This window comes from Helicoverpa armigera, chromosome 13 (assembly GCF_030705265.1).
Source record: "Helicoverpa armigera isolate CAAS_96S chromosome 13, ASM3070526v1, whole genome shotgun sequence".
NCBI classification, from domain to species: Eukaryota; Metazoa; Arthropoda; class Insecta; order Lepidoptera; family Noctuidae; genus Helicoverpa; species Helicoverpa armigera.
In genome coordinates, this window is record NC_087132.1 from 5,783,032 (window position 1) to 5,796,884 (window position 13,853).

The 13,853-nt window shown below is 35.9% G+C and overlaps 1 protein-coding gene across 1 annotated transcript; it reads left to right on the forward strand.

The window, feature by feature from the left end:
- Positions 1 to 8,531: 8,531 nt before the first annotated feature.
- LOC110371674 (uncharacterized) lies at positions 8,532 to 11,796 on the forward strand. The gene is made up of 3 exons (XM_021328026.3): positions 8,532 to 8,664; positions 8,871 to 9,648; positions 10,015 to 11,796. Exons 1-3 carry the CDS (start codon positions 8,636 to 8,638, stop codon positions 10,111 to 10,113), a joined length of 906 nt encoding a protein of 301 aa, XP_021183701.3. The 5' UTR covers positions 8,532 to 8,635; the 3' UTR covers positions 10,114 to 11,796.
- The last annotated feature ends 2,057 nt before the right edge of the window (positions 11,797 to 13,853 follow it).

A 13,853-nucleotide genomic window follows, 5' to 3' on the forward strand; every position in this document is an offset into this window, starting at 1 on the left:
AACCAAAGCATTTTCAGTTGTCAAATGGCCGATTTAACCAATGGGCGCCAAGTGTACAGCTGGTTATGGTTTGGTTATCGTTATAGTTAAATCAACAACCCCCAATGTCTTTGATTAATTGTCTACTTTCTGTACTACATTTACGTCTTGTTGAAATGTAAAAAATAACAAACTATAATTTCAATAAAATGCTATAAATGTGTAAAATATAAAAAATACACTGGTAGCTGAACATTTGTTCCAAAATGATGTGAAAAAAATACAATCCACCTCATTGAGATGAACCAGGACATGGACATTATTATATTCTGTGTGAAGAAATCAAATGATGAAAGAGTTGAACAAAAATAACTTTGCATCTAATATACGAACAAAATAGTTTTCGGGTAGAACGCTGTAGGTTTAAGCAACATCACTGCTGGATATAAGCTACTCCCACTACCAGCTATTAAGCTCAATCGTTACCGTCTCTCAAATCCCTGCAGTGGCTATACATAATAAATATTCCCTAAAGATATTATGTAAACTAATCGTCTCCTCAAAGTAACCTTTGAGTCCAAAGTTGTGAAACTGTAAGATCACAACATTATACAATTTCAAATGTCACAGGTCAACTTAATAGTTCAACTATTTCCCTTCAATCTAGGGTCAAATGTAGGTTTAGTGGTACGAAGATTCACTTTAATGTCCACTAACGTTTATTTGCGTATAAGGCTTGTACGTAACCCTAATAAATATTTTTTCAAAAATCAGACTGTGAAAGTACCTATAGTCATTAAAAAAAATCTGATAAAACTTTAATTTCAATAAAGTTGCCTACATTTATTTCAGCGTCGAATTTATTCAGATCGCATCGAGTGGGTGCCTCAAAAGCCTTTAAAATAACAATCACAATAAAATCAAAAATACTGATGATATAATAACCCTGCGATCACATAGGATTTTTGAATAAATACCATCTGCTTAAAGGGCTGAGGCCCCGGGCAGATTAGCCTACAATAACTGAAGACAGACGAACGTAGGCGTCAAACAGAGCTGATTTAACAAAAAAGAGAATTTACATTAAATATCCAGGCGAGCCTTTTCAGACAGAAAGTTAATTATTTTATATAAGTCGGTGTATATTTTGGGCACCTACGCACTACTCTTACATAATACATTAAGACCACGTTCAAACACGACGACCCTTAGGATGTATGTTACAGACAATATATGAGATTATTGTGGGAATTATAATAATGGTATGCAGTGTAATCAACGGCTTTGCGCTAAGCCTCTAGCTTACCGAATTAAGTATATAAATCTGTGTCGTAACCACTCGTTATGCGTTCTGAATAACTTATAGTAAAACAATAACGTATAAATGGTAATAATTCGTTGGACCATTCATTTACTACTTAGCGGATAGTTTAACTAAGTACTATAAAGGAACTTTGAGCAGGTAAGTAAAACAGTGTTCTGTCGTGAAACTCGGAACTATAAAATTCGTAGCTTCGTCACTATGCCAGTAAGTAATGTTTCCAAGTAAATGGCCGCAAAGTCGAGGGCGTTGCTGTAGTCTCCCACATTCAATGATTCATGTGAAGTTCGGCGATTCCATATAAAACTAAATTCTTTTATACAAACTTCAGTAAAGTAATGCTTTTCCTAGAATATGTACCTACCTACCTAATGATGTGAATAATAAATAAGAAACAGTGGGCGGAAGTCACAAAACATAATTAAGTTAGGTAGACCATCCTTCAAAATATTAAAAGACTAGCTTCTGCCAACGATATCACCTGCTTCACGAGGTAACTACTTCTCACACCGGATAAACAGCCAAGTTTCATACAGATCCATGCACAAGTTTTTGCGTGAAAGAGGACCAATTCCAACATACATATACAACCCTTCACATTTACAGCTTACATTTTATATAATTATATTATTCTGTCTTACGAAAAGGCTTACCCTTAAAAATGTAAGACATTTTTATGAATTATTTAATTGTACATTGCTCTTGGCAACCTTTACAGACTGATTCCGGGGGTTAGTTTAGCGATCAGTGTTGTCATAATTGAACCAATTAAAGCCATTTTCACTCACCATGTGGCAATTTACTCTATGCTGCTTATACATTCAATTTTCGTTTTTCTTTTGATTTAAATTAATTTCAGTAGGAATTTATTAATTTACTTTAAAATAACGAGTACGTATACTTGCGGGCTATATTTTAAAATCGGTTGAATTGGCTTCCAAAAACCTTTATTTTATTTATTGGGGACAAAAATAGTTATAAATTAAAATTTTAAAACAATGAGTAACAATACAGGTAGGTAAACATATAATCCATACACATTTATTACTGTTCTCAAGTTATTACATAACCTTTTTCTTCCAAGAAATCTGTAACACAGTTATCGGATTGCATATCTAACGCATACCAAGTATAGGAGTTGTGAAGCAGGCTTGAGCTCAAGCTGGACCCGTGAGGCTACGACCCAGTTTGCCGACCTGACACAGTTTGCTGACCCATAGGACACCTGGAACCCTACCCAGTTCCAGGTCACTAACCACTTTAATATAAGTGTTGGAACGCGAATATGTTTGTGAAGATTTTCTTTGAGTTATTTTAAATTGTTATGAAACGATATAACGCAAACGATTATTTTTCTCACTATTAAAATTGATTGCTTTAACAGGTAATACATAGTTACAATTGATTTAAAAAGAATGGTGTTTTGATTTTTGCAAAATTACATCAAGAATCGTTCAGCTATTTTCTGAACGGTTTTGTTATTGCATAATATTACTTACACCTTCTAATCACATTTTCGTGTAATAATGATTTTTGGCCATAGCTCCTATTAAATGTATAATAATATAACTTAAAGCATAATAATTAGTTCCTTGACATTTGAAATAAATAATGCCGTTTGTTGCTAACTGTTTTAGCAGCGAACATTTAAGTCCAATTAAGTATAGAGTTCACATTGTTTTCCGTAAAATGTTAAAACTTTTCACGCTCACCTTCAGAACCTCAAGTATCTCCACTTTTGATTTTATTTTAATGAACAATAAATTGTAGAAAGTGTTTTTCTGCATTATTTTTAATCTATACTAATATTATAAAGCTGAAGAGTTTGTTTGTTTGTTTGTTTGAACGCGCTAATCTCAGGAACTACTGGTCCGATTTGAACAATTCTTTCGGTATTAGATAGCCCATTTATCGAGGAAGATAGCCTATTTAAGAGGACTTTTTATCCGGGTTCGTGCAGAGGTTCCCACGGGATGCGAGTGAATCCGCTGGCAGAAGCTAGTGTGAAATAAACCAAAACTTCTGCATTAACTACAGAGATGTATATGAACCTCAAGCTAATATTAAAAATAGCATAGTTAAAACATAAGTTTTCGAAAAATCTTCAAGTTCAATCTACAAGCTTTTTCTCAATTAAGTAGGAGCATTTCGACTCCAAGTTTTTCTTCCTCTCTTTCATTCAATTCGCCCAGAAGATGCCTGTATAAAAAATCGAAGTTACCGAAAGGTAAACTAAGAACGTTTCCACTCAATGATCCGCACAGCCAGTAGTGGTTGTTTTTCCACTGAAGTTTTCCATTGGCCTCGAATGATTCATTGCTTTAGCGACTTGCGTACTATACCTGGTACTTAATAGTTTTCCACCACTAGACACACTCATTCGTATGACTTTAACATGTACAAGTACCTACCTCCAATTAAATGCTTATATAAAGTGAAATATATTTTATGAAACCATTGCTGTTGGTCTAATATCTATATTTCTTCTTCTTCTTCAATTAAAGAGCCCAGCTCTTGTCGGTGCAGCTCCTTCCATTTACGCCTATCTAGCGCCAGCTCCTGAACTTCCTTATACGTCACAACATTCACCTTCTCTTTAATTAATATCTATATTTATTTTGGGCAAAAATGGCTTTAAACCAGAATGAGTAACAGTCATCAAAATACTTGTTTTCGCTTATCGTAGACCCATATCACAATCTGATGAAAACGATAACCCATAAATGAACCGGTGCATGATCTATGACATGAAACATTATCAATATTAATTTAAGTGGTCCGAAAATCTATTGTTTTATTTTTTCCAATTCATTGCGTTTTGTAAAAAAATGATAGTATTACTGCTCAACATCCAACGAACAATCAAACTTAGTAGTAATAACCTGCATTTATCATTGTAGTTTAGTGGAACGAGACCTTGCTGTGCTGACGTATCTTATAATTCCTGAAGTCATATGCATTATTATTGGTTGCTACAGGTGACCTCATTGCATGAATCGACGTTTTGGCTTACTCACAATATTTTACCCTTTAAATAGTTAAGTGTACATTAATTACTACTAAAAGGTAGGTAGTGAAAAAGGATGTAATAATAAATATGTAATAAATAAATCTTATTAAAAATAGATTGTATATTTTTAATAAAGAAATATTTTCCTAAACAAGAAAATATACGACAGCTCATTAGTTATAACATACGTAAGTACTGAACAAACCTGTAAGCCGGGTCGAGATAACGAAAACATTATTAATATTTGAGTGACGTACAAACCCTCGAAGTGATGGCCGGTAATACTGACAATGCTGACGTAATACGTCCCTTATCTGCCACTAACAATACAAAACAAATCATCTTTCATATAAATAGTAGCTTCCGAGCGCGGTTTCACCCGCGAGATAACTGCTTACCGTATCCGGATGATGACAAAACCTATGTATGTCCTTTCACCTGGGTCTAAGCTACCTTGCTTTAGCGTAAACCGTTCAGCCATTTTTGAGTAGTAAGTAGTTTAACTAACACGACTTTCAGCTTTCATGCCACGGCTACAGATCCGATTTCTTAATAATTCTACCTGATATTAATATCCACTGTATCTTTTTCAGAAGTGTTTCCGTGCAACAGATCATTGAACAGATATCAGTAAAATACTCTAAGTAAATGTAAAAACAACTTAAGCAAATATGTGAAAGGTATCAGAAATCAAACTTGTGATTAAAATTTTCCAATCGTCGATTGCCGAATACTGTTTCCACCCACGTTTATTTGCAATACAGGTAACGTGACCGAAACTCGCATAAAAACTCGTTGTTCTGAAAACTTATTCGTTTACAAATGAAGTAGCCTGAAAAGCTACATTTTATGTGAAGTTTGAAAGTTTCGTAAGGTTTTTCACTGCCAGGGCGGTATTGCGAGACCCGGGAGTTTGACAGGCTTCCCATAAGTTAAGGTACGCTGAAGGTATTTTCGCAGTATATCGACTGTACCACGACTGCAAGGCGCCAGGCGGGCGTCGACCTCTTGTTTGTGACGACTTCCGCTCCCAAACCTGACGATGCACTTCGAATGCACCGAATTTCACCCGATACTTCCCCCTCTCCCGACCTACCCCATGGAGGCTAGGAGTGCCGCCCGCGAGAACTTTCTGCGATCTATAATGGTTACGAAACCAAATAGTACCTAGGTATCCATATAATGATTGGTACCTACGTCAATACCTAAGCATTGAAATCATTGCAGTAACAAAATTTTTACGTGACAAATGTTATTTTAAATCTCCCGAGCTCTTTTTGCGCTTTTCAATTTAAATAAGTAAGAAAAGCTTTCGATGCTATAATAATCTATTTTCTATCTTTGCAGTTCCTCATATTTTCGAATATGACCTAGATTCTTAGCTCACTAGCTTAAACAGGTTCAAAATAGAGCGTCAAACCTTTGAACTTTCGACGTGTCACCAAAAATAACTAATATGGGTTAACCTCGGTTATTTACGTGGGAAAACATCATGTGGCTATAAAGTTCAAGCTACTATTTATATAGTAGTATTTTTAGAAGTTATAGATCTGAAAAAGACGGTAGTTTGATTTTATGGGACCAATTTGCAGAGATAATTTGAGTGAAAATACATAATCCTATTTGCACGCAAGTCGTAAAAACATGATTGAATATACTCTTATTTAAAAGAGCTAGCTTATAAAGTTACTATGTTGGGTGAATTTATTGACGAATATCGCTATGAGATACATTTCATTAATAAAATGTTCAAATTGTATACTTCTAATGTTAGAGTTATCATAAAGTATGAAAACAAAACACATTACATTTTCTCGCTGATCGGCGGACACTATTGTTTTTGCATATTTACAAAAAATGCCTTGGGGACCACGAAAAGTCCAATTATGTCTGAATATATTTATGATGCGCGTCTACCATAAAAATCACAGCGAGATAATCACTGCAGTCTTTGTGCTACTGTCATGATTGTTGTAATAAAACAGCACCATTGACAAGTTGTGTTGGGCTTGGGAATTATGACTGTTTGTTTGTTTAGTAGTTCAATCTATTAACCTATAAATCTTATAAACTTCTTAGGTACCCATCTTAGTGTCTAGAGCTTACACAAATTAACAATAAAAGTCCCGCCATTGTCCTAAAACGTCTTTACATTAACAATTAAACAAAATGTTTGATTTCTTTCGAAGTAAAAATCTTTTATAACGAAGGCGTAGGTCGAGGAACGTTAACTACACCCACGCGGTGTTTCTTTTGCCCTTAAATATTCAGTACTTTATCTTATGAATTTCCACTGAAGTCTGAAGCGATTAAATGATAGGTATCATGTTTTTCCGCTTAAGCGCTTTAGGTAGGTAATCGTACGATCGGAAATCTGAAATTCTACGAAGTCAATTGACAGATAAATCGCCTTGAACGAGTCATTATTTCATTCAATAAAACGAATTTTACCACTTTCTAGATATAATTATATCATGCTCTAAAGTCACATTCTGATTTCTTCTACAGGAAATCAATGGAAAATGCGTAAAATAACCGTACCATAATATTTTTTCCGAATTGACATTTTTATCATGACAATGTACTCAACCTAAAACCTTTATTCGAGGCAGTTTTTACACATATAGCTTTGAGCAAATACATTTTCAACTTTGGCCTTTAATGCCAAATCAAATTGACGATGATTCCATAGCATACAATAAAAAACAGATTAATTCTATTTGATTCTATATTTCCATTCTAAATATTCAATTATATATTTCTAGAAAAACTTTCGTTAACAAATGTTGGACGCCCACATTCAGTCTACGTTGCATATAGAACCATGTTGCCCATTAGTTTGGCTGTATAGCTATCTACCAATTATTATATTCAGTTACTAAGAAGCCAGTAAGTCTGACACCAATCTTACCAAGGGGTTAGGGGCTTGAGGAGGTCAGATAGGCAGGCGCTCCTTGTAAAACACTGGTACCTACACAGCTTCATCCGACCAGACTGGAAGCTGACTCCAACATAGTTGGGAAAAGGCTCGTGAGATGATGAACTACTATGTATTTCCTCTGTTCCGAGGGAAGTTATCTTGTATATAAGTATGGTTTTTAATGAGTAAAATCACAATTCAGCCAATTTACAGCCATGTTGTCAGAAAGAAAAATACATAAACATAAATAAATATATTTGCGTATGATGTATGAATCCAATAAGTATTTCTTTACAACGGCTTTTAAAATCACCTATCAACAAAGCGGCGACCAAAACAATAGTTATATATTGTACTTACACACGTACTTATATACGTAGTTAGAGTTGGCCAGCCGCAGACAAAGTAGTCGGCGCTCGTGTCGTCGCGAAGCTCCTTCCTCATGACGCAGTACGGTCATTACGTCCCACACGAGTTCTCCACTGGAGAACACTTACACTCGAGCACGGCTATTACTGAAGCTCTTCCACTTAATTGTCTGGCTTGCGTCATACGCATGAATGCCACCAGCCTGAAAAGAAAATGAATGAAGCTTTCAATGCGTACGAGAATAGCAATAAATGAAACAAGATATTTTATCCAAATAATTTTCCGAACACAAAAATTAATAACTTTCCGAAGCTTTGTACAAAACTTTCGACATCATTAAATGTTTCAATCTTAAATGAGGAGAAAACTGAAAACTATGTTATGTAGAGCACAAACTTTGATTATCCGAATTCCTAGAAATCAGCGAAGAATTCTGTTTCAGAGCTTTCAGTTGTAAAATTAGGCTAGTGTTTTATGCGTGTTTCCGTTTCATACACATACAGACCCTTACAGAGCTAAATTTAAACCAGAGTTTCAGTATACTATGTCTACACATCTACAAATATAATGCGTCCAATATCTATCTATAGGTAATTGTCGCGCCTCCCAGAACAGAAGGCATGCCACCCCTCTGCCACATTTGCTCAATCTCATCAATGTCTCATGTGGAAGCTTTAATCGAGTTTCCTAAAAAAATGCATTAAAATATTATAGAGTAACCGCTTGTCAATCGTCGTCAAAGGTTCGCTGGGAGTAAAAACAGTGTCATAGCAAGATGAATAATCTGTGGGCGCGATCGATAGCAGAATGCCGCGGGTTGAGGCTAGATGGGAGGTGTTGGGTCGCCAGGCTGCCGTTGAGTTGGGGGCAAATGGGGGTGTAGGGTGGGGTGCACAGGGGGTGCTCGGGGGACGCTGTTTCATTGAGAACGTGTGGGCGGCGCGCGTGGGCGACCTGCTTATAAAGCCGGCGGGCCCTCCCCTCCTACTTGTAGTCGTGTTCAGATCGCGCCTTGACTAACATCTCACTGTGAATTATGTGCAACATGCGGCTGTCGAGCTTAAGGTAAGCTTCATTATTTATTTTATTTTTCTAAATAACGAATTAAATTAAGCAATATCACAACAAATATTTTTGAAATGTACTAGTGTTTTCCTCCAGAATTTTTTCTTATGTCTGAAAAATTATCTTGAAAATTAAATAACCTTTGATTTAAATGTATCTTATATCAAACAAGTTTCATGAAATTAACAGTGCAAATTTTGTTTTAGGCTACTCTCAGTCTTACTTGGCTACTTAGTAGCTCAAGCAAAGGCTTACCCTATGCAGGGATGGCCAATGTACCCGCAAACCTCTAGGGAGTACCCCGATGATGAATATTACTATGCTCCCAAAGTGCAATACTTTTACGATGCACCAGCGATCAGTGTGCCTGACATGCACGCTCAGGTCCCATACCCCTATTTTTACGACCCCTATGGTCACTTCATTGCAAATGAAGCACCAAAGAGACAAGAAGAAAGACTAGCAGCGCTACCTATCGGACAAGAAACTTGGTTCGAGAGTGACACCACGCCCCGCTGGCAATCCAACGACGTTGATGACGTCAGTGCAGCCTTCCTCGACAATTTGATTCTTACACAAATGGCTCAAGACGCACAGAGGCGGCGCGAGAATGCCCGCGCAGCCTTCCCGCCTGTTGATTACGAGGAGCATGACGCCGAGGATGAAGATGTTCGAGAACTGAAGGCTTTAGCAGGAAAACCTCTGTACCATGTGCCCAAAACTGTGCCCAGGATTGACGATGATGACTACGCTTCAGACGACGGCTTCATCAACTGGAACGGAAACAAGAGAAGCGTCACTACAGCTGCCCCTGAGATTACCACCGTATCGTCGAAAGCTGGAGACAAGGAAGTCGTGATGCCCCGGCCTGCCAACAACCCGTTCAGCCACGGACACCAGAACAGTCAGAACAAAAGGAGCAACGCCTTCTACGATACTATTGTTCAGTACTTCGCGGACAAGTCAGCAAACAAAAAATTACAAGTAAGTCAACTAAATTGCCGTAACAATGTACTTTTTTCTAAGCAACTAAAATTGTATGATTCCATAAAAAAAGAAAAAAACTTTAGTAGACTTCATAAAAACCCTAACCCAAGTCGATAAATATAAATGTTTCATTGTTTGGAAACGCACTAAGACTGTGGAAGCTCCGAAGTCTAAAAATAGCGTGGCCGGGCCGGGGGTGGCGGCCTGGCGGGTGACACAGTGGGCCCGAGGCCGGGTCAATCGGCGCCGGGGGGAACACTACTAGTGCTGAAACACCTCGCACGTCGCTATTAGCGACTCAATATTCTTTCAATTAATTAATGAATTGACACCACAATTAAGATAATGTTTCTTTGTCAACAGGATCCAGCAAAAGGACGAAGAATCGAAAAACGTTTCATCGCAGACGACTCGGATCTAGTTGGGGAACTTCGAGGCCTAAAACACCGCATCGCCACTTAAACAAACACTTCAGAATTATCGCCAACAAATATGAGACTGAGTAATAAGTAGACTAAATAGTTACGCAGCGGCGACATCATGGGTTCGCGTTACGGGCAAACAAAACAACAAAAAAATATATTAACATTTGTCACGCGTATAATGTATCCATTTCATAAAGTTTTGTCGTCCACTTCGAATAATAAGTAAATTTGTGTCAATGACGATTATATTACAAAAAAAAGTTTAGAAGATCCTTTTCTATCTCTATGAACACTTCTTCCGGTAAAGAACTAGTGGTAGTTACGTTAAGCGTGAGTACGGGTGTAAATGATGGTACAAAATGTGACTATAATCTCCATTAGAACAAATGAGTCGTTGACTGAAAAATGCATGATATAATTATAATAAAAGTTGCTCCTTCAATTGGCAGCTATGTCGCACAATGAGTGCAATTTGTAAATATGGGTAGGTACTGATCGTCTAAGACTTGTAATTATTTAGATAGAAGTCAATACATCAAAACACTTAACGATAAGAAACATTTGAAATCTATTTTTTATTTTGTATAAAAATGCAGGGGTATCTTACTGCTTTTTCGATTGCGAACGATAATGTCAAAGAAATTTTGTAAAACGAATTCTTCAAAATCTTATTTACTATTATTTTTAGAAAATTAGGTAATCACGAAAAAATACATAATATTACCTATTTCTTTTCATCATGTTATTGCATAATTTGGCCTATCTGGAAAACATTGTATTTTCTCTCGGGTGCTAACTCATTATTTTAAGTTAAACTTACTAACGGTCTATGCAGACAATACCACGAAACAAACTTTTTGCAAAGCAAAAACGTACACATACTTAATATACGAATATATCTATTTATCTGTTAGGGTTAAGATTCTCTCGGAAAGCAGAGGATTACGTGATATTTTAGCTTTACTGCTTCTTATCCGAAGTTATTTAATATGGCATTTGGTCTATGAGACCGAAAAAAAAATACAAAAAAAAATCTTTGTTACCCCTTTTCTATTTGCTATTTTAAAACAAAACATTTGCTTTTGTTCGTAAAACAATCATTTTTGTACACACATTTTCTAACATTCCTAAATTGTCCTAATTAAGAATCACCATTTATAAGATTTGATAAGTAATTGTATCTTTCAAAAGTACATATCTGTTTAAAAGTAAAGTCAAATTACTTTCCTATGTTGAAACTACACGATCCTTTAACTTAGAATAATGTTATATAATACGGCCTGTAAAGTATTACTAGTTGATGTTAAACATTAAAATTAAATTGTAAAATACAGTTAGGGTTCTGTACACATTTCGGTTTAATCTCAGTAATTACTTTTACAGTCTGCAAACTCGTAAAATAGTCGTTGAAGCCTAAACATTTATGATGTAGATAAACTTAATTTTGTATACTAACTTGTCCAAGCAGGTGTTTAGATACCGTTTTGCAAAGTATTGCTCAGAATATTGTCTATCTGTAGATACATAAATTGCTATCTGTGTATTTGTATTTTGTATAGGCATTACTGTATTTTAATAGATAGGTATTTTTTTAATTATTGCCTACTTGTAACTGAAAATGAAACTATGGATATGAATCCAGACTTTAGCGAGCTATGAAATTGTATCAATATAAACGAGAAAACATAATTAAAATCATTACGTAAATTGTACGAGCATCTTTTACTGCATTTTATTTTAATAATACGTTCCTTACTTCCTGATAACTCCCGTAATTTACTCTCCTTCCGCTCCCTAAAAGAATAATAAAATAAAGGCGTAAATCTCATCACCCTGATCTGGTCGTAAGTATAAAGACACTTCACTCAGCGAGGGTCTAATAAATTAACTACAAAGCTTGTAAGAGACGGGGTATTCAGCCTGTTAGAACACTGTCATCATCGAAGAAAAACATTTTGATTCAACCTCGCATACCTGAACCATTCGACATAACAACCTAAATAGAGAACTGACGATTTTTTACCAAGTAGTCTTCCCAAATAGGTCTTTCACAGCTAGTTTAGTCTTGTTAAGATAGCGACTACAATACTTATATAAGACGTTTTCTTCCTGATCAGTTTGAGAGGAACTTATCAGCACATACATGATTAAGTACATTTCTGGTACATTAGGATACAGAATCCTACTTTAGGTTTAAAATAATACGGAAATACTTATGAGTGATAAACATACCTCATTACACACCCTAGGTTCTAGGAATAGATTCAGGATTCGGAAGTCAACGACATACTACAATTTTAATGTAAAAGCCAGATGACTGCCCTTAATGAACTGCCTATATTCCAAAATATATGGGTTTGCCAATGAATGATCACGCATTTGCTTATTTGGGCGTCTTCAGTTATGATTCTGAAAAAGGAAAGTTGAAAAATAGACATTGCCTTGTACAAGGCTGGAAAACCTACTCGTGTAGATAGATACAATATGAAGCTTAAATATACAAGAATAGATAATTCAATACTTTGGAAGCACTTAACATGTCAGAAGATGGAAAGTTCAACATTGTTTCAGAAAAGGGTGAAAGCTGATACCCTAAACAGGATAATCTCGAAGAAACTTCTAGAAACTGTTAGTTCGGCCCGATCAAGTATCTATTCCACGTTCCATGCGTTCATATTATTTTAGAATACTGTTATAAGGATTCATAATGTACAAATAAAAATAGCAAAACTCAACAAATACTCGGTATTGTACAGCAGAATCATTATATATTTCTTTTCTAAGATAAATAAAGAAAATGAAATAAAATAGGCTAATACCCAGCAAAACCCACGCGTTTTACCTTTGACCTTTTCCCAGAACGCCCACCAGCGTCCTTTATTTTCATACTGCGGAATTTCTCGACTAAATTGAATAACCGACGAACGTGAGTCAGGCTGAGGGCTTCTCATTCTTCACAGAAAAGAGGTTGAAGGTCCGTTACCATAATTAAGAATGTAAAATTTGCGCTTCGTGCAATAAGCCTAAAAGCTAATCAAATAAATTGTTCCACTTATCTGTTTTTCATCAGACATACATATTTTATCATCATAGTAGTTTTGTTTCTATTATAATAACCTGAATGTTTTATGAAGCCTTCGAGAGAAGGTTAAGATAAGGATTGTCTAATTAAAACCAAATAATCTTTGGCATCTTTTGTAATTTCCGTCGTAATGAAACACGAAACAGGCGTTCATAATTTGCTTGTTGGGAACCATAAAACACCATTACATTTTCTCACTATATATTTTTTAATTCAGGAGGATTGTAATTTTACAGGCTTCTTTGGAGGTTTAAAAATGACTAAAATATCCAATTAATATTAAACAATGTGTTCCAAGTGGAAACACACACAGCTATTTTCGAAGTGAAAAGCATCTCCCGTTTTCTCAGCGACATATTTTGTGGTATTCTGGCTTGTGACTAAACGTAACGACACAGGAGGAACATTCGATAGGTACATAAAGGGACTCGGCATAACCACCACCGGCCAACCGCGGCAAGTATTTATCAACCGACTGTTACTAAGCCAGGAGTACCAGCTCATCATCCTCCGAGCCTTTTTCCCAAACCATGTTGGGATCGGTTCGGCTCATATTGTTATTAAAAATAAAAATACAGGATGAGTATCACATCACAATGACATCACATCACAGAATATGTATTATTTAATGCATAAACTGGTTAGGTACTGAATTTGCAAAGATGCATCAATTGTTATATTTGAATTAAATAAGT

Coding starts and splice junctions, on each gene's coding strand:
- LOC110371674 (XM_021328026.3), top strand. CDS start 8,636: ATGTGCAACATGCGGCTGTCGAGCTTAAG. Junction 8,665..8,870: donor ATGCGGCTGTCGAGCTTAAG/GTAAGCTTCATT, acceptor ATTTTGTTTTAG/GCTACTCTCAGTCTTACTTG. Junction 9,649..10,014: donor CAGCAAACAAAAAATTACAA/GTAAGTCAACTA, acceptor CTTTGTCAACAG/GATCCAGCAAAAGGACGAAG.